The 24,769-nt window shown below is 42.9% G+C and overlaps 1 protein-coding gene across 6 annotated transcripts in view; it reads left to right on the top strand.

The window, feature by feature from the left end:
• PRKAG2 (protein kinase AMP-activated non-catalytic subunit gamma 2) overlaps positions 1–24,769 on the top strand; it is a 421,068-nt gene that overhangs the window by 327,974 nt on the left and 68,325 nt on the right. For all 6 annotated transcript variants that reach the window (XM_064275064.1, XM_064275063.1, XM_064275065.1 and 3 more), the window contains one exon: positions 14,436–14,529. In XM_064275064.1, the coding sequence (XP_064131134.1) occupies positions 14,436–14,529 (94 nt within the window). The remainder of the gene's footprint in view (positions 1–14,435; positions 14,530–24,769) is intronic.

Below are 24,769 nucleotides of genomic sequence, written 5' to 3'. Positions count from 1 at the left end.
TCTCTTCCTCCCCCTGCCCCTCAGTTCATTGTCTAAGCTTGCCTTTGATGCTCAGGGCTCCCAGCTTGTCACAAATATACTTGTTTCACTTGTTTTTTCAGGTCTTTTTGTAAAGAGGGCTCGCCAGAAGCGTCTGTCTATTCTGCCATCTTGGCTCCCAACATTGCCTACTTTTTGGAAGTTAGAAAACAAATTTAACAAATGTAATCCAGACAAAAATGACTTATTTTTTAGTTCAATCAGTTTTCTTCACCTCTTATTTAATACCATGTCCTCTGAAACGTGTTTTCAGTTGACTTATTGAACTGTAGAAATTGGTTTCCGTTGCCTTTGAAAAGATATTGTAGAATATAAATAAATGCTCTTTAAAGGGTATCTAAATGTTAGGGTGGAACTAAATTTATTTTATAGCATTTGAAATTGTTATTTGGAAAAGTATCAAAATGAATAAAACCCTTTCCCCAAAATATATTGATCAATTAATAGTTTATGGTGTTGAATATATTTTTGAGTTTTCATCAAATTCACACACTACTTTCAAAAAATCAATTGTTTTCACTTAACAGACACTAAAATTGTAGGATGGTGGCAAGAGCTGGCAGAGCCCTCAGTCAGTGTTCAAACTCAGATGTGAAGTGCTATCACCCACCTCTTGCCCTCAGCATAGTCTATTAAAATAAAACTGTTTGCTGCCATTATTTCTTGGCACAGTCACTTTTCTCTTCAAAACAGCAATCCAATGCTCAGAAGAAAATGACTATAATTGTTTCTCAGTGGGACTGAGGTCCAGGGGAAGCATGAGTAAATGAAACAAAATTATCTCTAAACCTATTTATTCTATTAGCATCAACTGTTTACCCACCAGTTTTTATTGGTTTATAATCTGATTTTTGGAAGCCCTGGTGGTGTAGTGGTTAAGAGCTATGGGTGCTAACCAAAAGGTTGGCAGTTTGAATCCACCAGGCGCTCCTTGGAAACCCTATGGGGCAGTTCTGTTCTGTCCTACAGGGTCACTGTGAGTCAGAATCAACTTGATGGCAATGGGTTTGGTTTTGGCTTGGAATCTAATTGACTAGTAAGGAACAATTCATTTCACTCAAGAATCTTTTGACTGCCTACTATGTGCCAGGAAGGAGCCCTAGTGGCGCAGTGGTTAAGGGGTCGGCTGCTAACCAAAATGTAGGCAGTTCGAATCCACCATCACCTCCTTAGAAATCCACCATCTGCTCCATAGAAATCCATCATCTGCTCTTTTGAAACTCTATGGGGCAGTTCTAGCATCCTACAGGGTCACTGTGAGTGGGAATCAACTCCGTGACAACGGGTTTGGTTTAGTTTGGTTTGGGTGCACAGTTATGTAAGTCAAACCTTAAGAACTGAGCATTTTCTACCAACCAGAAAGTGGCCAGCTAGAAAAAACTGGTTCTGCTGCACCATATTTCATTCTCCCTCAGGAAATCTGTCTAGATTATCAGGAGGATTTTGGTAGCAAGTGTTGCCTGTTTGTTTTTGCTGCGTCAAACATCCCTAGTTCTGATGGACTAAGAGAGATGAGATCGTATCATAAATGAAAGCCCCTGTCTCTGCATGCAGAACACTGCCTGACCCCTTCCTCTCTCCTGTCCTCCTTGACTGGCTTTCTCCACCTGCCAGAAAGAGCTAAAATTAAGTATGGCATAGGACTGCAGAGTTTTAAGAAAACATCACCATGAAAAGGCATCTGACAACTACTAATTTTATTTGTATTGACTAATCCATTACTGTTTTGATTCTGAATACATTTATGTAGGGGACATTGGTGGTTCAATGGTAGGATTCTTGCCTTCCACTTGGAAGTACTGAGTTGGATTCTCAGTCAACGCACCTCATGCGCAACTACCACCCATTTGTCAGTGGAGCCCTGAGTGTTGCTGTGAGGCTGAACGGCTTCAGTGGCACTCCCAGAGTTGGGCAGACTAGGAAGAAAGGCCTGGCAATCTACTCACAAAGTTCAGTCAGTGAAAACCTATGAAGCACAATGGTCTGAACTGCAGACATGGTGATGGTGCAGGACTGGGCAGGTTTGGTTCTGTCACACACGAGGTCGCCAGGCGCAGGGCTGACTGGACCACAGCTAACAACACAACACATTTATGAACTTACCTGAGAAGCTTTGAAAGACCAGAAGTTTCTGAAACTAGGCTGTGTTATGGAAACCCATTGCGTTCGGTCTTTTTCTAATGTCTTTATGATTATCTTTCTTTTTAAGAAGGAAAAAGATGTCTTAACAAGTGAAAACCATCTATGGAAATATATTCAACCTTATTAGCATGTTACATATGAACTTTTTTCTTAATTTTTATTGTGCTTTAAGTGAAAGTTTATGAATCAAGTCAGTCTCTCATACAAAAAAATTTATATACACCTTGCTATATACTCCTAGTTGCTCTCCCCCTAGTGAGACAGCACACTCCTCTCCCCCTTCTGTTTCCATGTCCGTTCAGCCAGCTTCTGTCCCCCTTTGCCTTCTCATCTCCCCCCAGACAGGAGCTGCCCACATAGTCTCATGTGTCTACTTGATCCAAGAAGCTCACCCCTTACCAGTATCATTTTCTATACTATACTCCAGTCCAATCCCTGTCTGAAGAGTTGGCTTTGGGAATGGTTCCTGTCTGGGGCTAGCAGAAGGTCTGGGGACCATGACCTCCGGGGTCCTTCTAATCTCAGTCAGACCATTAAGTCTGGTCTTTTTACGAGAAATTGAGGTCTACATCCCACTGCTCCCCTCCTCCCTCAGGTGTTCTCTGTTTGGTTCCCTGTCAGGGCAGTCATCAGTAGTAGCCAGACACCATCTAGTTCTTCTGATCTCAGGCTAATGTAGTCACTGGTTTATGTGGCCCTTTCTGTCTCTTGGGCTCATAATTACCTTGTGTCTTCGGTGTTCTTCATTCTCCTTGGCTCCAGGTGGGTTGAGACCAATTAATGCATCTTACATGGCTGCTTGCTACCGTTTAAGTCCCCAGACACCACTCTCCGAAGTGGGATGCAGAATGCTTTCTTAATATATTATGCCAGTTGACCTATATGTCCCCTGAAACCATGGTCACCAAACCCTCGCACCTGATATGGTGGCCTTCGAAGTGTTCGGCTTATTCAGGAAACTTCTTTGCTTTTGGTTTAGTCCGGTTGTGTTCACCTCTTCTGTATTGTGTGTTGTCTTTCCCTTCACTTAACATAGTTCCTCTCTACCGTCTAATTAGTGATTACCCCCTCCCTCAGTCCCTCCCCACTCTCATAACCATCAAAGAATATTTGCTTCTCTGTTTAAACTATTTCTTGAGTTCTTATAATAGTGGTCTCATACAATATTTGTCCTGTTGCAACTGACTAATTTCACTCAACATAATGCCTTCCAGATTCCTCCATGTTATGTTTCACGGATCCATCATTATTATTTATCAATGCATAGTATTCCATCGTGTGCATAAAACCCAAAAAACCAAACCCAGTGCCTTTGAGTCAATTCCGACTCAAAGCGACCCTATAGGACAGAGTAGAACTGCCCCATAGAGTTCCAAGGGGCGCCTGGCGAATTCGAACTGCCGACCCTTTGGTTAGCAGCCATAGCATTTAACCACTACACCACGAGGGTTTCCATTGTGTGAATATACCATAATTTATCCATTCATCTGTTGATGAGCACCTTAGTTGCTTCCATCTTTTTGCTATTGTAAACAGTGCTGCAATGAATGTGGGTATGCACATACCTGTTTGTGTGAAGGCTCTTATTTCTGTAGGATATATTCCAAGGAGTGGGATTCCTGGATCGTATGGTAGTTCTATTTCTAGCTTTTTAAGGATGTGCCAAATCGATTTCCAAAGTGATTGCACCATTTTACAATCCCACCAGTAGTGTTTAAGACTTCCAGTCTCTCTACAACCTCTCCAACATTTATTATTTTGTGTCTTTTTGATTAATGCTAGCTTTGGTGGAGTGAGATGGAATCTCATTGTAGTTTTGATTTGCGTTTCTCTAATGGCTAACGATCGTGAGCATTTCCTCACATATCTGTTAGCTACCTGAATGTCATCTTTAGTAAAGTGCCTGTTCATATCCTTTGCCCATTTTTTAATTGGGTTATTTGTGTTTTTGTTGTTGAGTTTTTGCAGTATCCTGTAGATTTTAGAGATCAGACATTGATCAGAACTGTCATAGCTAAAAACTTTTTCCCAGTGTGTAGGTAATCTTTTTACTCTTTTGGTGAAGTTTTTGGATGAGCATAGGTGTTTGATTTTTAGGAGCTCCCACTTATCTAGTTTCTCTTCTGGTGTTTGTGCATTGTTAGTAACATTTTGTATACTGTTTATGCCATGTATTAGGGCTCTTAGCGTTCTCCCTATTTGATAGGGATCTTTATCATTTTAGATTTTATATTAAGGTCTTTGATCCATTTTGAATTAGTTTTTGTGCATGGTGTGCGGTATGAATCTTGTTTCATTTTTTTGCAGATGAATATCCAGTTATGCCAGCACCATTTGTTAAAAAGACTGTGTTTTCCCCATTTAACTGACTTTGGGCCTTTGTCAAATATCAGCTGCTCATATGTGGATGGATTTATGTCTGGATTGTCAATTCTGATCCATTGGTCTATGTATCTGTTGTTGTACCAGAACCAAGCTGTTCTGACTAGTATGGCTGTATAATAGGTTCTAAAATCAGGTAGAGTGAGGCCTCGCACTTTGCTCTTCTTTTTCATTAATGCTTTACTTATCTGGGGCCTCTTTCCCTTCCATATGAAGTTGGTGATTTGTTTCTCCATCTCATTAAAAAACATCATTGGAATTTGGATCTGAATTGCATTGTATCTATAGATCGCTTTTGGTAGAATAGACATTTTTACAATTTTAAGTCTTCCTATCCATGAGCAAGGTATGTTTTTCCACTTACGTAGGTCACTTTTGGTTTCTTGCAGTATTGTCTTGTACTTTTCTTTGTATAGGTCTTTTACATCTCTGGTAAGATTTATTCCTAAGTATTTTATCTTCTTGGGGACTACTGTGAATGGTATTGATTTGGTGATTTCCTCTTCGATGTTCTTTTTGTTGGTATAGAGGAATCCAACTGATTTTTGTATGTTTATCTAGTATCCTGACACTCTGCTGAGCTCTTCTATGAGTTTCAGTAGTTTTCTTGAGGATTCTTTAGGGTTTTCTATGTATACAATCATGTCATCCACACATAGAGATACTTTTACTTCTTCCTTACCAATCTGGATGTCCTTTATTTCTTTATCTAGCCTAATTGTTCTGGTTAGGATCTCCAGCACAATGCTGAATAAGAGTGGTGATAAAGGGCATCCTTGTCTGGTTCCCGATCTCAAGGGGAGTGCTTTCAGACTCTCTCCATTTAGGATGATGTTGGCTATTGGCTTTGTATAAATGAGGAATTTATTATAATGAGAAATTTTCCTTCTATTCTTATTTGCTGAGAGTCTTTATCATCAATGGGTGTTGAACTTTGTCAAATGCCTTTTCTGCATTGATTGATAAGATCATGTGGTTCTTGTCTTTTATTTATATGATGGATTACATTAATTGTTTTTCTAATGTTGAGCCATCCCTGAATACCTGGTATAAATCCCACTTGGTCATGGAGAATTATTTTTTTGATATGTTGTTGAATTCTATTGGCTATAATTTTGTTGAGGATTTTTGCATCTAAGTTCATGAGGGATATAGGTCGGTAATTTTCTTTTTCTTTTTTTTGTGGTGTCTTTACCTGGTTTTGGTATCAGGGATATGCTGGCTTCACAGAATGAGTTTGGGAGTATTCCATCCTGTTCTATGCTCTGAAATACCTTTAGTGGTAGTGGTGTTAACTCTTCTATGAAAGTTTGGTAAAGGTCTCCAGTGAACCCATCTGGGCCAGAGCTTTTTGTTGTTTTTGTCCTTGGGAATTATTACCTTTTCAATCTCTTGTTACAGGTTTGTTTAGTTGTTCTACCTGTTTGTTTTAGTTTAGGTAGGTAGTGTGTTTCTAGAAATTCATCCATTTCTTCTAGGTTTTCAAATTTGTTAGAGTACAATTTTTTGTAGTAGTCTGATATGATTCTTTTAATTTCAGTTGGGTCTGTTGGGGTATCACCCATCTCATTTTTTGTTTGGGTTATCTGCTCCCTCTCCTGTTTGTCTTTTGTCAGTTTGGCCAATAGTTTATCAATTCAGGTGAGGACCCTGTTTAATAGGCAAAACAGTGTCAAACATCAAACACCCACCTCTCCACCACACAGCTGAAACAGTTGCAATCTGCCAACAAGGGCCTATTCTCCTGAAACGGGCCCACACAGGTCCATGCGGGGGGAAAGGTATTAAAAGTCCATGGACGTTCATGCCTGGACAGGAGCTGCTTCTGTCCTGAGCTCCCCAGGTTAGTGGAGCTGGCAGGTTATCTTTTCCCCAGTTGTCAATTTATTCCTTCTCCAAGGCCAGGAGAATGGCTCAGGGTACGCAGCGGAACCTATCTTAGGCCCAGGGAAATCAACAGCCATTAAAGCCAGCTTTGGGCCTGGGGGCACCGTAAAATAAACACAAGTACTTAGCTTTTTCCGAGAGCATCGTTCTTCTGTTTCTGTAGGTGTGAGTAGGCTGTGTGGCTCGCTGTCTCTGCCTGAGGAAATTGTGTCTGGAATGCTACCACCAGCCCCGCCGCAGTCACTCCAGGAAATGGTGCCTGAGGGTTCCCAGCGATTCAGGTCCGGCAACTCCTTGCCGCTTCTGAACCATCTCTCCTTCCCCTGCCAGTCAGTCCGCTTTCTAACTTTGTCTTTTATGTTCAGGGCTTCTAGCTTGTCATGGATATAGTCATTTCACTTGTTTTTTGGGGTCTTTATTTATTTATTTATTTTTATTGTAAGAAGAATCACCGGAAGCATCTGACTGCTCTGCCATCTTGGCCCCGCCTCCACGTATAAACATTTTGATTTTGGGCTACTCCTGTAGACTCATTATCAAGTGGAGTTGCATAAAAATTACAAAGATTCACATTAATTTGTTTCAATTTCTATTCTCTGCCAACTTCAACAGTAATGGTTATGGGTCTTTCTAGTTTGTGGACAACTTCAGAGTACAGCACAACCTCCTAAGATACGCACTCCCAGCCGCTGCCCATTGCAGCCTCCCAAAGCCAACTTGCTGGCATTACAGGCGAAACTGATGGTGCTGCTAATAATTAAACACCAATTAGGAGTTTCTTTTTAAAACATAGTAAAATCACTGCAAGAAACAAAAATGTAGAATTTTAAAAATTAAGATGATTGACACTTCTACTGTATACCACTAAATTTTTTTTAATTAAGCTTTTTTTATTTTGAGATAATTGTATATTCACATGCAGTTTTAAGCATCATACAGAGAGCTCCTGTATACTCTTTATCCACTTTTCCCCAATGGAAACATCTTGCAAAGCTATTTAAAAAAAAAAAAATCCCATTGGTATTGCATCAATTCTGACTGATGCTGATCCCACGTGTTACGGAGTAAAACTACTTCGTAGGTTTTCTTGTGATATTTTTGCAAGCAGGTTGCCACACCTTCCTTCCACAGTACTGCTGGGTGGGATCAAACAGCCAAACTTTCAGCTAGTAGATTAGTCCAAACTGTTTGTGCCACCCAGGTGACCTATACTGCAAGACTATATTACATGGGAAATTGGAACCCTCATCCATTGCTGATGGAATGTAAAATGGTGCCGCCACTTTGGAAAACAGTTTAGCATTTTCTCAGAACATTAAAATAGAGTTACCATGTGACCCAAAAATTCCACTCCTAGGTATATATCCAATAGAAATAAAAACACATGTCCACACAAAGAACTTGTACATGAAATGTTCATAGCAGCATTATTTATAATAGCCCAAAAGTAGAAACCACCCAAATGTCCATCAGCTGATGAATGGATAGATAAAGGTGGTATATCCATACAATAGAATGTTATTCTGCAATAAAAAGGAAAGAAGTACTGACCAAAACCCTGTTGCCATTGAGTTGATTCCGACTCATAGTGACCATATAGGACAGAGCAGAACTGCCCCATAGGGTTTCCAAGAAGTAGCTGGTAGATTCATACTGTCAACCTTTTGGTTGGCAGACAAGCTCTTAACCACATGCTACAATATGGATGAACCTTGAAAACATTTCTGAGAAGACTGTCAAAAAAGACCACATGTTATATGATTCAATTTATATATGTCCAGAAGAGGCAAATCTATGTAGACAAGGAAGTAACCTAGTGGCTGCCTGGGATGGAGGGGTGAGGGTAGTTAGGGGGTGATGGGGGTGACTGCTGATAGACATAGGATTTCTTTTTGGATGATAGAATATTCTAAACTTAGAAGGCTGCACAACTGTGAATTTACTGAAAACCATTGAACTGTACACTTTAAGTAGGTGAATTTTACAGTATGTGAATCATGTATCAATTTTTTTTTTCCAAATTGCAATTTCCTCCATTATTAAATCAGCTTGCTTTGGCTCATGGGGGGTAAAAACTATAGTACAATATCACAAGGATATTACCATTAATACAAGCAAGATACAGAGTAGTTCCATGGACACGAGTGTCCCTCATGTTGCCCTTTTATAGCCGCAGTCACTTTGTTCCTTCTTCCCCCACTCTTGACCTCGGGCAACATGTTATATGAGTGCAATCAGACAGTGTATGACCTTTTGAGGTTGGTTTGTTTCACTCGGCATGAATTCCCTGGAGTTTCATCCAGTTGTTACATGTGTTAACGGTTCTTTCCTTTTTATTGCTGAGTAGTATCCCGTGGTATGGATGTACCATGGTTTAACCATTCACCTGTTGAAAAATATCTGACTTGTTTCCAGTTTTGGCTATTATAAATGAAGCTGCTATAAACATTGACATACAGTCTGTCATGGATTGAATTTTGTCCCCCAAAATTATGTTTCAACTTGGTTAGGCCATGATTCCCACTACTGTGTGGTTATCTTCCATTTTGTGATTTTCCTATGTGTTATAAACCATAATCTCTGCCTGTGGTTAAAGAAGATTAGGGTGGGATAACACCCTTGCTCAGGTCACATCCCTGATCCAATGTAAAGGGCGTTTCCCCGGAGTGTGGCCTGCACCACCTTTTATCTTACAAGAGGTAAAAGGGCAGGGAAGCAAGCAGAGGGTTGGGAACCTCATACCACCACGAAAGCAGTGCCAGAAGCAGAGCACTTCCTTTGGACTCAACGTTCCTGCGCAAATAGGTTCCTAGTCCAGGGGAAGACTGATGACAACCTTCCTCCAGAGCCAATAAAGCCTTCCCCTGGAGCTGACGCCCTGAATTTGCACTTCTAGCCTACCAAACTATGAGCGAATAAACTTGTTTGTTAAAGCCATCCACTTGTGGTATTTGTTACGGCAGCAATAGATGACTAAGACAGAATTTGGTACCGAGAGAGTGGGGTGCTGCTCTAACAGATACCTAAAATGCGGAAGCAATTTTGAAACTATGAATGGATAGAAGACTCAGGAGGAAGTGAGGAGAACTGGTAACACCAGAAAAGGCATAGATGGTGAGAAACAGCAGCAGAGGACCGGCAGCAGCAGCAAAACAAGAAGACCAGCGCCAGACAGCGCTGGAGCCAACCCACGGAGCAAGACAGCTGAGTGTCTGTGCGCAGGAGGCTTCCTGGTGGAGTGGAATACTTCCAGGCTTTTATCAGTGGAGCTAGGCTTGCCGACCCACGGAGCAAGAAAGCTGAGTGCCTATGCAAAGGAGGCTTCCTGACGGAATGGGGTGCCTCCAGGCACTTATCAGTGTAGCTACAGAGCTTTGGAACAGTTGCCCCAGCAGGGCAGATGTGGGTGTAAGCCCTGAGGGCCAAGAGGCCAAGGAACACAGGAAGCCGCTGCCTCAGCCTCAAAAGGTAAGGCCATGATCCAACCGCTGGGGTTTCAAAGGGTGGAACCATGGCCTCTGGTATTTCTAAGGGAGGAGTCTCCACTCAAATGGCGTGCCTAAAGCCAAGGGAGCCGAGTTGCTATCTACATGGGCCTGGAAGGCAGAGCTAAAACCGAGAGCTGAGGGGAGAGTGTGGTCAATATCTAGAGCCTGGAGGGCAGGGCCATTCTGTAAACTGTCTCAGAGAACGGAGGATTATTTTCAAAGCCTTGATGGCTAATGTAGCTAATGTAATGTGTTCTGCAGACATGCTTGGTGCTTGTTATTTCTTGCCCTCCAATTTCTCCCATCTGTAATGGAAATGTCTAGCTTGTGCCTCTTCTGCCATTGTACTTTGAAAGCAGATGACTTGTATTCTAGATTTCACTGAAGTGGAATTTTTGGATTTTGGACTTATAGTTGATTTAAGACTTTTGCTATGATATGATGGGGTGAATGTGTTTTACATGTGGCAAGGACATGAATTTTGGGGGGCCAGAGTAGAATGTCATGGATTGAATCGTATTCCCCCAAAATGTGTCAACTTGGCTAGGCCATGATTCCCAGTATCGTGTGGTTGTCTTCATTTGGTGATTTTTCTGTGTGTTATAAATCATAATCTCTGCCTGTGGTTAAAGATGATTAGGGTGGGATGTAACACCTTTACTAAGGTCACATCCCTGATCCAATGTAAAGGGTGTTTCCCTGGGGTGTGGCCTGCACCACCTTTTACCTTGCAAGAGATAAAAGGAAAGGGAAGCAAGCAGGTTAGGGACCTCATACCACCAAGAAAGTGGCACCAGGAACAGAGCACGTCCTTTGGTCCTGGGGTTCCTGCATGGAGAAGCTCCAAATCCAGGGGAAGGTTGATGACGAAGACCTTCCTCCAGAGCTGACAAAGAGAGAAAGCCTTCCCCTGGAGCTGATGCCCTGAATTTGGACTTCTAGCCTACAAGACTCTGAGAAAATAAGCTTGTTTGTTACAGCCATCCACTTGTGATATTTCTGTTACAGCAGCACTAGATGACTAAGACATAGTCTTTATTTCTCTGGGGTATATGCCTAAGAGTGAAACTGATTGTGTCACATGGTAATTACATGTTTAGTTTTATAAGAAACTGCCAAACTTTTCCAAAGTGGCTGTTGCATTTTACATTCCTGCCAGCACTCCACATCCTCACCAGTATTTGGTGTTATCACTACTTTTTATCTCATCTAGTCTGATGGGCATGTAGTGATAGCTCAATGTGGTTTAATTTACATTTTCCTAAAGACTAATGACGTTGACCATCTTTTCATGTTTGTATTTACATCTTTTGCCCACGTTCTAACTGGATAAAAAAAAAAAATTCTCATCAATTCTGACTCATGGTAACTGCATGTGTTGCACGGTAGAACTGCGCTCCACAGTTTTCAAGGCTGTGACTTTTTGGAAGCAGTTCACCAGGCCTTTCTCCCAAAGCACCTCTGGGTGGGTTTGAACTACCAACCTTTTTGTTAGTAGTTGAGTGCTTAATCATTTGCACCACCCAGGACTCTAACTGCTAATATTCTTTTTTTTTTTTTACTGTTGTTTTGAAAGTTCTTTTTATATTCAGATATTAGCTGACGGCTATGTGGTTTGCAAATATTTTCTCCCACTCTGTAACTTGTCTTTTCTTCTTCTTAGTAAGATCTCCTAAAGAACAAGTTTTTAATTTCAAGGAAATCCAAATTACCCATTTTTCCTTTCACAGATCGTGCTTTTAGCATCAAGTCTAAGAACAGAACTCTTTGCCTAACCATAGGTACTGAAGATTTTCTATTTTTTTTCCCTCTAAAAGCTGTACATATTTAAGCTTGTGATCCAATTTAATTTTTGTATAAGATGTGAGGTTTAGTTGGTTGTTTTTTTTTTTTTGCCTATCGATGTCCAGTTGTGCCAACACCATTGTTTTTGCACCTTTTTCAAAAATCAGTTGTGTGTATTCATGTGGGACTATTTCTGGGTTCTCTATTCTTATGTCTGTTCCTCCACCAATACCATACAATCTTGATTAGTGGAGCTATACAGTATGCCTTAATATTGAGCAGAGTGATTCCTCTCACTTCATTCCCCTTTTTCAAAACTTGTTTTAGCTATTCTACAGCCTGTGCCTGTCCATATAAATATTAGAATAATCTTGCCTGTGTCTAAAAAAAAAAAAAAAAAACCTTGCTGGGATTTTTAATTACATTAAATCTAAAGATCAATTTGGGGAAAATCAACATCTTTACTACGTTGGGTCTTCTAATCCATGAACATGGGATACCTCCCCATTTATTTAGGTCTTTTATTTCTTTCATCTGCATTTTGTAACTTTCAGCATTCATATCCAGTACATATTTTTATCAGTTTATACATGAGTATTACATTTTCTTTGCAGTGGTTGTAAACAGTATTGTTTTTAATATCAGTTTCCACACATTCACTGTTAGTACATAGAAATGTGATTGATTTGTATTTGTTGATCTTGTAACCTATGACTTTACTGAGCTCACTTATCAGTCCGGGAGATTTCTTTCTTTTGTTTTGTGGATACCTTGGGGTTTTCTACGTAGACAATCACACCATCTGCAAATATGGACGGTTTTATTTCTTCCGTTGCAATCTGTATGCCTTTTACTTCTTTTTCTTGCCTTATTGCAGTGGCTAGAACTTCCAGTACTCAGTTGAATGAGAGCAGACATCCTTGCCTTGTTCTGGAACTTAGAGGGGAAGCGTAAAAGGAAGCATTCAGGCCTTCACTGTTAAACATGATGTCAGCTGTAGGTTATCACAAAACATTTCACAAGATTAGTTTCATCTTCTTTTCCTTCAGTGCCCTTTGTTTGTTTTTTAGAAGAGAAAGCTTAATCAACACTTAAGTATTGGCCCAACTGAGATTACAGAGTAAAAAGCAAAAGCAGAGAAGATTTCAGTAGTTCCTCCTCCTGTTAGGCTTGCAAAAGTGATTGCACCAAGTTCTTTCAAGAGTTGGGGGCCCTTCTGGGCCCTAATCAGCACTAGAAATCTAATCTCATTAACAGGATCCCTGCATTTTATAGCCTACTGTGGAAGGGGCAGAAATGGGCTGTTAAAGAGGCGAGGCCTCAGGGAATGGGGAAGCCTGTCCCCTGCGACTGCCCGCATAGCAGCCTGCCAACATGAGTTGGCGATAGCAGAGTCTCAGATACCCAGATCCAGCATGACAGGAGTGGCCAGGGCCAGATTTAGATTTGTGTGAGTTTTGGGCGGTGGCTCACCCAGAGGAGAAGAGAATGGGCTGTGCAGAGGCAGCAAATTAAGAGTTCCACGACTGGGAAAAATACTGATAGCAACAAAGTGCATCTACCATACGTGGAACCCACTCAAAAATGTCTTTCTTACAGGGGTCAGGGACGGGCAGTTTAATCTAAAACTTAAAAAAAAAAAGCAAGACATTATCCCTCCAGCCGGGGACCCATCTCTCTCCGGGGTCCTGAGGCCTCCAGCCCCAGGCCTTGGCCCCGTGGGCCCGCCCATACCGCCCCCCGAGACCGCTCCCCTCGCCTGCTCCACCCTCGGGTTGGGCCGAGTCCACACCTGTGCAGGTGAAACCTACCAGAAAGTGCTAGCCGCGGGTGGCGGGGGCAGGTGAGTGAACGTGTGTGCGGCGGGGTGGGAGGACTAGGCGAAGAGGAAGAACGTGGGCCTCCACTAATGGCGCCGCTGCCTAGGCGGGAAGGCGGAGGGCCGCGGCCGGAAGGGGGCGCACGGAGCCGGGCATGCGCCTGCGCGCGCCGACCCCTGAGGATGGGCAGCCCGGGACTCAGCCCGGGACTCCCCCGCCCACGCTGGCTCCGCTTCCGCTCAGGGGGCTCCATGCCCACGGTTCTTTCCTCCTGGGGGCGCGACTCGGGCTGGGGGCGGCAGGGGAAGGGCCAGCGATCGGCCGCGAGGACGGGGGTACCTGCGGCGGCTCCGGCACCGGGGTGGGGGGACCGATGAGTGCGCCGAGCCCGCCCCCGGCTGGCCCCTCCTCCCGGGGAGCGGACCGGCTCCTCCCCCTGGGGCGCGGACCGGCCCCTCCTCCCGGGGCGCGGACCGACTCCTCCTCCCGGGGCGCGGACCGGCTCCTCCTCCGGGGGCGCGGACCGGCTCCTCCTCCCGGGGCGCGGACCGACTCCTCCTCCGGGGGCGCGGAGTGGCTCCTCCTCCCGGGGCGCGGACTGGCTCCTCCTCCGGGGGCGCGGAGTGGCTCCTCCTCCCGGGGCGCGGACTGGCTCCTCCTCCGGGGGCGCGGACTGGCTCCTCCTCCCGGGGCGCGGACTGGCTCCTCCTCCCGGGGCGCGGACTGACTCCTCCCCGTGGGCCCTGGGAGCGCGGTGCGAAGGGGCCGAGCCGGCGGGCCGCGCCGGCGGACTCCCGGCCCCGCCCCGCCCCGCCCGCCCGCCTGCCCGCCGTAGGTCCGGGCCTGGCTGGGCGGCTCCCAATGCTGATCCTCCTCCCATCCTCTTCCTCAGGCGGCTACTGTGGCGGCGGCGGCGGCGGCGGCGGCAGCGGCTCCGGGGACCGCTGGAGTCGGCATGCTGGAGAAATTGGAGTTCGAAGAAGAAGGTGAGTGCGCGCGGCGCCCGGCCGGCTCCGGCCGGCCTCTGCCCCGCTCCCCGCGCCTTCCCTCTCACGTCGAGCCGGGGCTAGCGGAGGGGAGCCGGGCTGCGCTGACGGCCGCAGGCTGCCGGCCCCGGCGCCCGGGAAGGGCCGAGCCCTCTGCGAAGGAAGGAAGGAAGGAAGGAAGGAAGGGCCGAGCTCCCCGCCGGGCCCCGGCTGCCCGGCCGCCCGCTCCCCGGGATGCACAGGCAGCCGCGCGCCGCACCCGGGACCCCAGGCTGGCCGCTGGGCTGCGGAGCTGCGCGCTGCGTTTGCAGGAGGGAGTCGCGGATCGGGGGCGAGGACGTCGGAGCCGGCAGGGAGAGCGTCTGCAGTGGCACCTCGGGGCCTTTCGAGTGAGGGAGACACTGGCTGGGTTCGGTTGTGCAGCTCGGCAGCCGAGCCGACAGCACAGATGGTCCTTTTGTCCTTACTAGCTGTACTCGAATTATCTATCGCAAGGTGTCATGCAGTGGTAGTTCTTCGTCATCATCAATTTAGAGGTAACCTCAAAATTAGAGTACATGCCTTTAAATAACACAAACTGGTTCCCCTATGTGTGTTTGTGAAAATACCACCAGCAGGGTGTGTCTTCTTTTTTTCAGGGAAAGTTAAATAGGAAAACCTGAAGTGTCTCGTTGAATTGGTTTTGAGTTAAGTTGACCCTCTCACGCCATCATTTCTGTTGCTGCTTCTTGTCCCATTCGTTTTTTTCTTTTTTTCCTGCCCTGTTTCTTCTTAATTATTTACTTGGATCTTATATTGAAGCTGTTAAAATTTGAAGGGATGAGCGTGTTCTTTGGTAGAATTAATACTTAAAATGGAATATGATGAGCTCAAAGTTAAAGAGAACTTTATATAAAATGTTTGACAGTTTCGGGAATTTAAAAGGCTTTTGCACGATCGTGTGTCCTTCCATTATTTATTAAGTGATTTCTCTTTTATCCAAGAGTGTTAATTAAAAAAAAAAAGCTTCCGAAACAAAGACTATGCCATGTGGATGTTGTTCCTGTGCCAACTTTAATACTTCTGTTCATTTAAGTCAGGCAATTATTTAAATATACCATGGGTAATAAATATGAGTGTTAACCTGGTAATATTAGGCAGATTTCTGCATTTGTTTTGTTTTATGTTCACTGCAGCATTTCACAGACATGTTAGCTAGAAGATAATGCATTCGTAGTAATGGTGGCTCAGTGGTTGAGAGCTAGGGCTGCTAACCATAAAGGTCAGCAGTTCAAATCCACCAGCCACTCCTTTCAAACCCTATGGAGCAGTTCTACTCTGTCCTATAGGATCACCATGAGTTGGAATCAACTGGACACAGTGGGTTTGGCTTTGAGTTTTATCATAAAAAGTCTGCTTCCATATTTATTATCAACAAGCAGTTGAATGATACATTTCAGAGTGTTACTGGAACTTAGTTTGCATTTTATCCTGCTGAAATATAATCTGGTGCCTTAATTTGAATGCACCACACTATTTCTGGATTCTACTATTGCAAGTCAGATTTTGACCACTATGCACAGAGTGATGTGATGTGCACTTTTCATTAAGAGTTTGAATATGTCTCAGAGATTTTCCCTGTCCCTTACATTTGTAACAGTGATAGTCCATTGCATTTAAATTTTGCATGTTGACATGGGGGCCAGAGCAGACCGAAGAGCAGATTCTCTATTAGAGAGGCAACACTGTTGCAGTTAAGAGCACAGGCCCAGGTTCAAATCTCAGCCCCACTTCATATTAGGTGTGTGACCTTGGACAAGTTACTGAACCTCTCTGTGCCTTAGTTTCCTCATTTATAAAATGGAGCTAATATCAGGATGTTGTGAGAATGAAGTGCAATAACCCATGTAACGCTATTTATACTAAGCACACTGTAAACCAGAAAAACCAAAATTGTTGTCATTAAGTGCAATAACCCATGTAACGCTATTTATATTTAGCACACTTTAAACCAGAAAAACCAAAATTGTTGTCATCTAGTCGATTCGGACTCATTGCGACCCTACAGAACAGAGTAGAACTGCCCCACAGGGTTTCCAAGGGGTGGCTCGTCAATGTGAACTGCCAACTTTTTGGTTAGCAGCCAAACTCTTAACCACTACGCCACCAGGGTTACCAAACCCCTAGTGAGCACTCTGTGTTAGCTGTTATTGTTTAAATGTATTTACCGTTGTCCTGAATTCATAGACTTTTTAAGGCTTTGATTCATGGATCTGAACACAGAGATTCTTCTCAACCCAGGTTCAGTGCTTCCCCTCCCCCCTTTTTTTTTTAGATTTATTTTGCATTTCTTTATATAGGATTTTTGGAATTTTTTGTTGTCCATTACCTCCGCCAGTGGAATTAATGTTTTTAAACCTAATACATACTCATGAATTGAAAAGCCTTGACAGCAATGGGTTTGGTTTGGGTTTTTTTAAATCCAAGGCATCTAAGAAAGGGAATTTCCCATTTTCACTAGCTATTTTTAGCTAGATTGCTGTCATTACTTTAAAATGAACCAAATCCCACAAATAACCCTGTCAAACTTCTCTAGATTTTTAACGAGGAAGAATGATAAACAATTACTGGGAAGCTGTTAGCCTAGCTGGAAAAGGAATAGTCTAAAAATGCTGCTTTGTTTCTTGTGAGCTTTAAATGACTTATTCATTTAAAATATGGAAAAGCATTGTCAAGCAGAATTTTGCATTTATTTAGGGGAAAAAAGGTCATAACAGTAAATTACACCTTTAAATATCCTGTGAACGGATGAATTGGCAGCCTACATAATGGATTACTGTTGAGTAGATCCTTATTTAACCTTTAACCTTCCTTTTTATCCATTTATGTCTTATTGAATGCATTGATGTCTGGAGGCATTATTTAGATCAAGATACATTTGATAGCCACAAAACACATGGTTACTAATGTTCTTGTTACATAGTATTTTTCTATTTCCTAATAAATTATGACTGATGCTGCGTTTGTTAGAAACAATTTGGAGGCACTAGCGAAGTTGGGGAGCCCTGGTGGAGCAGTAGTTAAGAGTTGGGCTGCTAACCAAAAGGTCGACAGTTGGAATCCACCAGCCACTCCTTGGAAACCCTATGGGGCAGTTCTGCCCTGTCTTGTAGGGTCGCTATGAGTTGAAGTTGACTCAGCGGCAACGGATTTGTTTGTTTGTTTGTTTTCTTTTGGTTTTATTCAAGTTGGCATAATCTCTTGGAGTTTTGTTTGCTTCTGGGAAGAAAGAAGAGCCGTGTGGTGATCTGGCCTGCGTAGTTGGAGTCGGAGTCCTCTTTTGCCTGAATTACGACAGGAGCTGCCTCCCTCTCTTTCTGCCGTCAGTTCTTACCTTATCATCCTACCACTAACAGTGCTCGTATCACTCCTTTAAGGAAAATCCTTACCGCTTTCAGCTGTCTATATATGGGGGAAGGAGCCTTGGTGGCGCAGTGACTAAGTGCTCGGCTGCCAGTCTGAAGGTCAACAGTTCAAACCTACTAGATGTTCTGCAGGAGAAAGATGTGGTGGTCTCTGTTCATGAAGATTACAGCCTTGGAAACTCGGTGGGGGAGTTCTATTCTGTCATATAGGGCTGCCATGAGTCCCAATCTACTTAGCAGCGAAGGGTTTGGTTTTTGGTTTCTTACATGTAAGATTAGAGCAAAAATCTCTTAGGCTGCAGCCATCTTGGCTGCACACACCAGCTCCTAGAGCTTTATGTGCTTAAGAACGAGAGAATTTTTTAAATGCAGGTTCTGATTCTGTCCATCTTTTGGGGACCTGAGATTGTGTGTTTCTGATGCTGTTGCTGCTGGTTCACCTACCATTCTGAATAACAAGACTCTCGAACGAGGATTGGCAAGCTTCATCCGTACAGGGCCAGGCTGTAAATATTTTAGGCTTTTAGGACACTATGGTCTCAGTCTCTGTCACAGCTGTTGAATTCTGCCCTTTTAGCACCAAAGCAGAAAGCAGCCAAAGACTGCACACGATCGAATGGACAGGGCCATATTTCGATAAAACGGTACTTACTAAAATAGGCCTGATTTGGTCTGCAGGGATAGTTTGTCTGACCCCTGTTTGATATGTCCCTTCACTGTCTGTCTTGGGGTATTCACTACATTCTATGACTGAAAGGAAAACCCTGGCGGCATAGTGGTTAAGTGCTACGGCTGCTAACCAAAGGGTCAGCAGTTCGAATCCGCCAGGTGCTCCTTGGAAACTCTATGGGGCAGTTCTACTCTGTCTTACTGGGTCGCTATGAGTCAGAATCGACTCGATGGCACTGGGTTTGGCTTTGTTTTTTGGTATGACTGAAAGACTAGTCCTTTCTGTACCCTGGCTGTCTTAATAAGTCTTCAAGGCTCAACCCAAATTCCGTCTCTACTTCCTCAGAATTCATCTTTCTCTTCCCAATGCCTAATGTTATGGCTGGCAAATAGCAGGTGCTCAGCACTGTTTCAGTGTATTAATGATTGCATTAAATATTTATAGTTAACTCATGATTGTGCTATTTGTTTAATGGAATTTGTTCAAACTTTGTTTCTGAACCTTCTCCTGGAAATATCAGGAATATTAAAAAAAGAAAGAAACACCATTGCTGTCGAATGGATTCCGATTCATAGTGACCCCATAGGACAGAGTAGAACTGCCCCATGGAGTTTCCAGTAATCTTTACAGAAGCTGCCACATCTTTCTCCAGCGGAGCACGCTGCTGGGTTCGAACCACTGAACCACCAGGGCTCCTTGTCAGGAACATAAATATTTCCAATTTGGAGAAGACAGTGCGAAGTTATTTCCCCCTAAGCTGTAGGCTTTCTTCATATATTTTTGCTTCCCAAATGACAAATCTGTTTGAACTATAACAATTTAATGTTAATAAGGCACACTGATAAATAATTATTATTAATTGACTTAATATTTTTCTTTTATTAAGTATAGATAACGAAGTGGTTAAAAACACAGACTCTAGCTCCATCCTGCCTGAATTCAAATGTTGCCTCTGCCATGTAGTAACTGTGTAGGTTTGGGCAAATTATTTAACCTCTCTGCCTTTTTTAATTTTTTTTTCCTCATCGGGAAAATAGGAATATTAGTAAAATGTACTTTATGGGGATGTTAGAAGGATTCAATGATTCAGTATATGAAAAGTGCTACGGATAATTCCTAGCTCCTAGCACTCACTCAGTGCGTTCCTGTTTTAATTTTTATTGTATCAGTCACATCTATGTGTGTTTATTTTTAATTATTAACTTCTTGAACTTATCTTATGGCCAGGACCAAGCATGTAGTTACTTCATAAGCACCTAAACAAAACTCATGAATGCGTTTTGAAGTAGATAATTATTTAGCAGTTTTATTCATGATTAATCCAAACCAAACCAAACCCACTGCTGTCAAGTCGATTCCAACTCATAGCGACCCTATAGGACAGAGTAGAACTACCCCATAGAGTTCCCAAGGAGTGCCTGGTGGATTTAGACTGTCGACCTCTTGATTAGCAGCTATAGCACTTAACCATTACGCCACCAGGGTTTCCTCATGATTAATAAAATATACAATTCTGGCATTACTTCAAGAACTCTGTTGTTACCTAGATTTTCTCTTGTTATTTCAGCTATCCTGGAGTCTTCAATTATTTCAGGTTTTTAATAACTTGCTGTGGTGGTTTTATCCTACTTCTGGAGCCTTGGTGGCACAGTGGTTAAATGCTCAGCTGTGGGAGAAAAATGTGACAGTCCGCTTCCATAAAGATTTACAGACCTGGAAACCCTACGGGGCAATTCTGCCCTGCCCTATTGGGTCCCTGTGAGTTGGAATTGACTTGACGGCAACGGGTTTGGTTTTTGTTTGTTTAAGCTGCAAGGTTTCTTGCCAGTCTGCTTTTTCTCTTCCTTCCATCCTTCTCCCTTCCTTCCTTCCTTCTCCCTTCCTTTCTTCCTTCCTTCTTTCCCTCTGCCTGCTTACTTTATCCCAGTTGGGTCATCTTCCTGTCCTAGCCGTCTTCACCTGCATGCCTTTTCTGTTCACACATGTTTTTCTAAGGAGACTTTTCTGTTCAGAACTCACCTCTAAGCATATTTGTTCTCGTAAGACTGGTCATCCTATTCTACACAGGTTGTAGAAGAGATATTTTTATAGGAGGGAAAGTGTTAGATTTTCCATCCAGAATCTCAAATTTTAGACCCAGCTGTGTAATGAACTAATTATATTTCTTTGGATAATTTGTAAGGTCTCTTGGGGCCTTTTTTGTTCTTGATGTTGTCATTGTTGGTTTTTCACTCTACAACAAGGAGCTGGCACTGGTGGTCTTTTACTTTTCCTTCTAGCTTGAAAACAGTAAAAATAGCCAGCAACCACTCCTTATAAACTAAGACACCAAAGCAAAATTTTGTGCTCAGTTTAATACATGCATTCTCAGTGAGGGTGATATTTCCCCCGGTGGAGTGAAAATTGGTTCTTGGGGGAGTAAAGGCAAAAAATCTTAGATCTCATAATGGTTTGTGGCCTTTCAAAGGACCACAGTACAAAAACAGGTTTATGGTATATCTGTGGTATTAAAATCTCATGGGATGGAGGAGGACAATTAGGGGAAAAGTTTTTATTGCTCCTTTGGTGGGGGCGGTGAGGGTGGTAATGATAAAAAGATTGAGAAACACTGCGTTAACTTATGTAAGGGAGAACGGTCTTGCTAAGTGAGTGTTGTAACCTATGAAATTATTTCCTTATCACTGAGCTTTTAGAGCACCTTCCCGGTGAAGCTCTGCAGAGTCAACGTGTAAGTTCATTGGGTCTAGTGTGAAGGATACTGACTTCGGGTGGTGGGGACTGAAGTGGCAGGTTTGTGACTATGCGGTGTGTTGCTTGCTGCTGTCTTTTACAGCATTAGAAGGCTTTTTTTTTAATGATAATTAGCCCAATTTTGCCTTCCCTACTGAATCAGCAGGCTCATCTTAGACAAGAACTTTATTGTTTCTTGGTTGTAACAAATATTTATAATTTTATGAAATATTTACAATTAAAAGTTTTCTTCTCTAGCTGGCCCCATATTTGAAAAATTGCCATTTTAATAGATATTAGGTACACATTTGAATATTTCTGAGGTCAGAATGCGACTTAACACTGATAGCATCTTAGATGTGAGGGAATACAGTAGTTGTCCTAGACTTAGGTTTTGTTGCCTAAAATGAAAAGATTTCTAACTAGTTTAAACAGAGAATGGATAGGAACATCCAGTAATATCCAAAAGTGGAACTTGTCACCAGGCTTCATGAGTAACTGGTGCCATCCAGAAAGTCGGTAGGACCAAGGCAGCAGCTGTGACCAGCTCTCTGGTGCCACTTGACCTTCCTTCTCAAAAGTGACTTTCCCTGCTTCTTGGTTTACATGTCAGAATACTGCCCCTTAGCCCCTTTTACCGCCCTGCTGCAACCCCACCAGCCAACTGACCAGAGTCCCAGATTGATGATTCTGAGTCCAGCCTGGTCAAGTGGCCACTACTGTGTGTGAGGTAGAGCAGATCTCAGAGGAGTTGAGACATGGGCTGGGCAAAACCCCTGCAAAGTTATCTGCTCTGTTAGTGTCCTTGTGACTTGAAAATTTTAACCGAATTTTAAAGTGAGGAAACTGCTGATTCTACAGTGTTTGGAGTTTACATGAAAAAATGAGAGAATTTTTATATCTTTTTTCTAAGATTATAATCTGACATATACTGAGTATATTGAGGTACTGTTCTAAGTCCTGTATCTTTATCTCATCTAAGAGGTAAGTGTTTTTATCATCCCTATTTTATAGATAAGGAAATTAAAAAAGTAAGAGGTTACATACTGTCTTAGTCATCTAGTGCTGCTATAACAGAAATACCACAGGCAGATGGCTTTAACAAAGATAAATTTAGTCTCTCACAGTCTAATAGGCTGCAAGTCCAAATTCAGGGCACAGCTCCAGGGGGAAAGGCTTTCGGTCTCTGTCAGCTCTGGAGGAAGGTTCTTGTCTTCAATCTTCCCCTGGACTAGGAGCTTCTCCACGCAGGAGAAGCTTTGCTCCCAGCACTCCTTTCTTGGTGGTATGAGGTTCCCCTGTCTCTGCTCGCTTCTCTCTTTTGTACCTCAAAAGATATTGGCTTAAGACACTATGTGATCTTGTAGCTCTCATAACTGCCACTCATTACATCATAGTGATAGGATTTACAACACATAGGGAAGTCACATAAGATGACAAAATGGTAGACAATCATACAATACTGGGAATCGTGACCTAGCCAAGTTGACAGATATTTTGGGGGGACACAATTCAGTCCATGACACATGCGTTACCTAGTGGCAGAATAGAGCTCCGCTTCTAACCGAAAGGTTGGCAATTCAAATACACCAGCAACTCCTTGGAGACCCTGTGGGGCAGTTCTACTTTCCTATAGGGTTGCTATGAGTCAGAATCAACTCATTGGCAGCGGTTTGGTGGCTTTCCTTTCTAGCACCCTAGCTATTGGACTTACTCATGGCTCTCTCCTAGGCCTACTTACCTTCTTCTGTGTACTCATCCTAGACAGTCCTGTTCACTTCCATGGCTTTAATCATGATACGTAATTCCTAGTGTTCTAATTCCATGGATTTATTTACCATGATGCCTTAATAACTGATGATGCCCAAATAGATCTCAGCCAGATCTCTCTTTTGAGTATTCAGTCACCTACTCAACATCTTTCTCTACTTGGTTCATTTCATGAGTCTCATTTCTGTTCCCCTCCTTCTCCTTCCCCTCTTCTTCTCTCCCTCCTTCTCCTCCTTTTTTTTTTCTTCACCAGCCTGATTGTTTAAATTCACCACATTCACCTAGTTGTTTCAACAAGACACTTGGAGGTCACCCATGATGTCTAGCTCAGGCTCTCCTTCACTCCCCCATATCCAAATAATCAATCCTCTCAATTTTACTTTCTGAATACACCTCTCTATTTTTTTTTTATCCCTTCTGCTGTTGCTCTAGGCCAAGCCACCATCAGCTTTCTACTGAACCATCCAAGTAGCCTACTCTCCCAGCATCTACTCTGCCCCCTCCATTCAATTTTCCATGTTGCAATTAGAGATATGTTCTAAAAACATGTATCTAATCTTGTCACTTCCATGCTTAAAAGCCTTCTGTGATATTCCTTGGCCTTTAAGTTGACGTCTGAATTTCTTAACACGTTCTTTAATGTGCCCTGCTTGTTCTCACCACTGCCTCCCACTCCAGCCTTACCTTGTATTTCTTCCCACCTTGCATTTTCCCTCAAACTATACCCACCTTCTTTAAGTTCCTCAGACTTCCTTGCTCCTCCATGCTTTCTGGACTTCACACGTGCTGTTCCCTTTTCCTGGATTGTTCTTCCCTCTCCTCTTGGCCACTTGCTGGTTTTTCTTCAGGCCCCAGCTTAAATGCCACTTCCTCAGGGAGGCCTTTCAGATGCCCCAGGCTAGGACTTCACATGGTATCTTATCTCACATTTGATGGGTGCTGTCAGGAGAAATGGATTTATGTATATTTCTTTGCTCTTAAATTGTAAGCTCTGTGAGGATGGGGACTTAAATCTTATTCATCATAGTATCCTCAAGTATTTGTTACACAAATGGACCTATTTTGGAGCTCTGTAAGTTTACTCTGGCATATAAGGGTTGCTGTATTTCAGGTAGTTAATGTTACTTTTTATAAAGAGATCTAGCGTTTGTGTTTAAGGCATAGAAGTAAGAGGAAATCCATTTGCTAAATGTTATACTGATGAAAGAACAGTGACAAGGTAGAGAAATTGAGGAAATGAAGATGACTCAAGCATGTCTCCCAGAGGCATAGAAGGCTTCTTCACCTAAATATGAAGTCAGAATATATCATGTCCAGTAATTGAACAACTCAAGGCAATAACAGGTGGCTAGAAATGTCATTACTGTCTTAGGTAGTGTGTTTTCTGAGGGGAAAGTCTTTTAGATCTTTCTTTTGTGAGTGTGATTCCACTTGTGCCAATGCTAAGACAAAAGAAGGTGACCTTAACTCTTAACGAGAAGACAAAAGAGTCTTTTGTGGGGAGAGAACAAGTTTGGAAACCTTTTGGTTAAAAGGTAATCACTTTTTCATCTACTTCATTGGCTTTCTTCTGTCCTGCTTTGAGGTATCTCATACGTGCTTATAATATCTGAATTAAACATCACGGAAGTTAGTGAATGTTGTGCTATCTAATTCATTTTATTTT

This window comes from Loxodonta africana, chromosome 22, assembly GCF_030014295.1.
Source record: "Loxodonta africana isolate mLoxAfr1 chromosome 22, mLoxAfr1.hap2, whole genome shotgun sequence".
NCBI classification, from domain to species: domain Eukaryota; kingdom Metazoa; phylum Chordata; class Mammalia; order Proboscidea; family Elephantidae; genus Loxodonta; species Loxodonta africana.
This window is presented reverse-complemented; position numbering and strand designations above follow the sequence as displayed.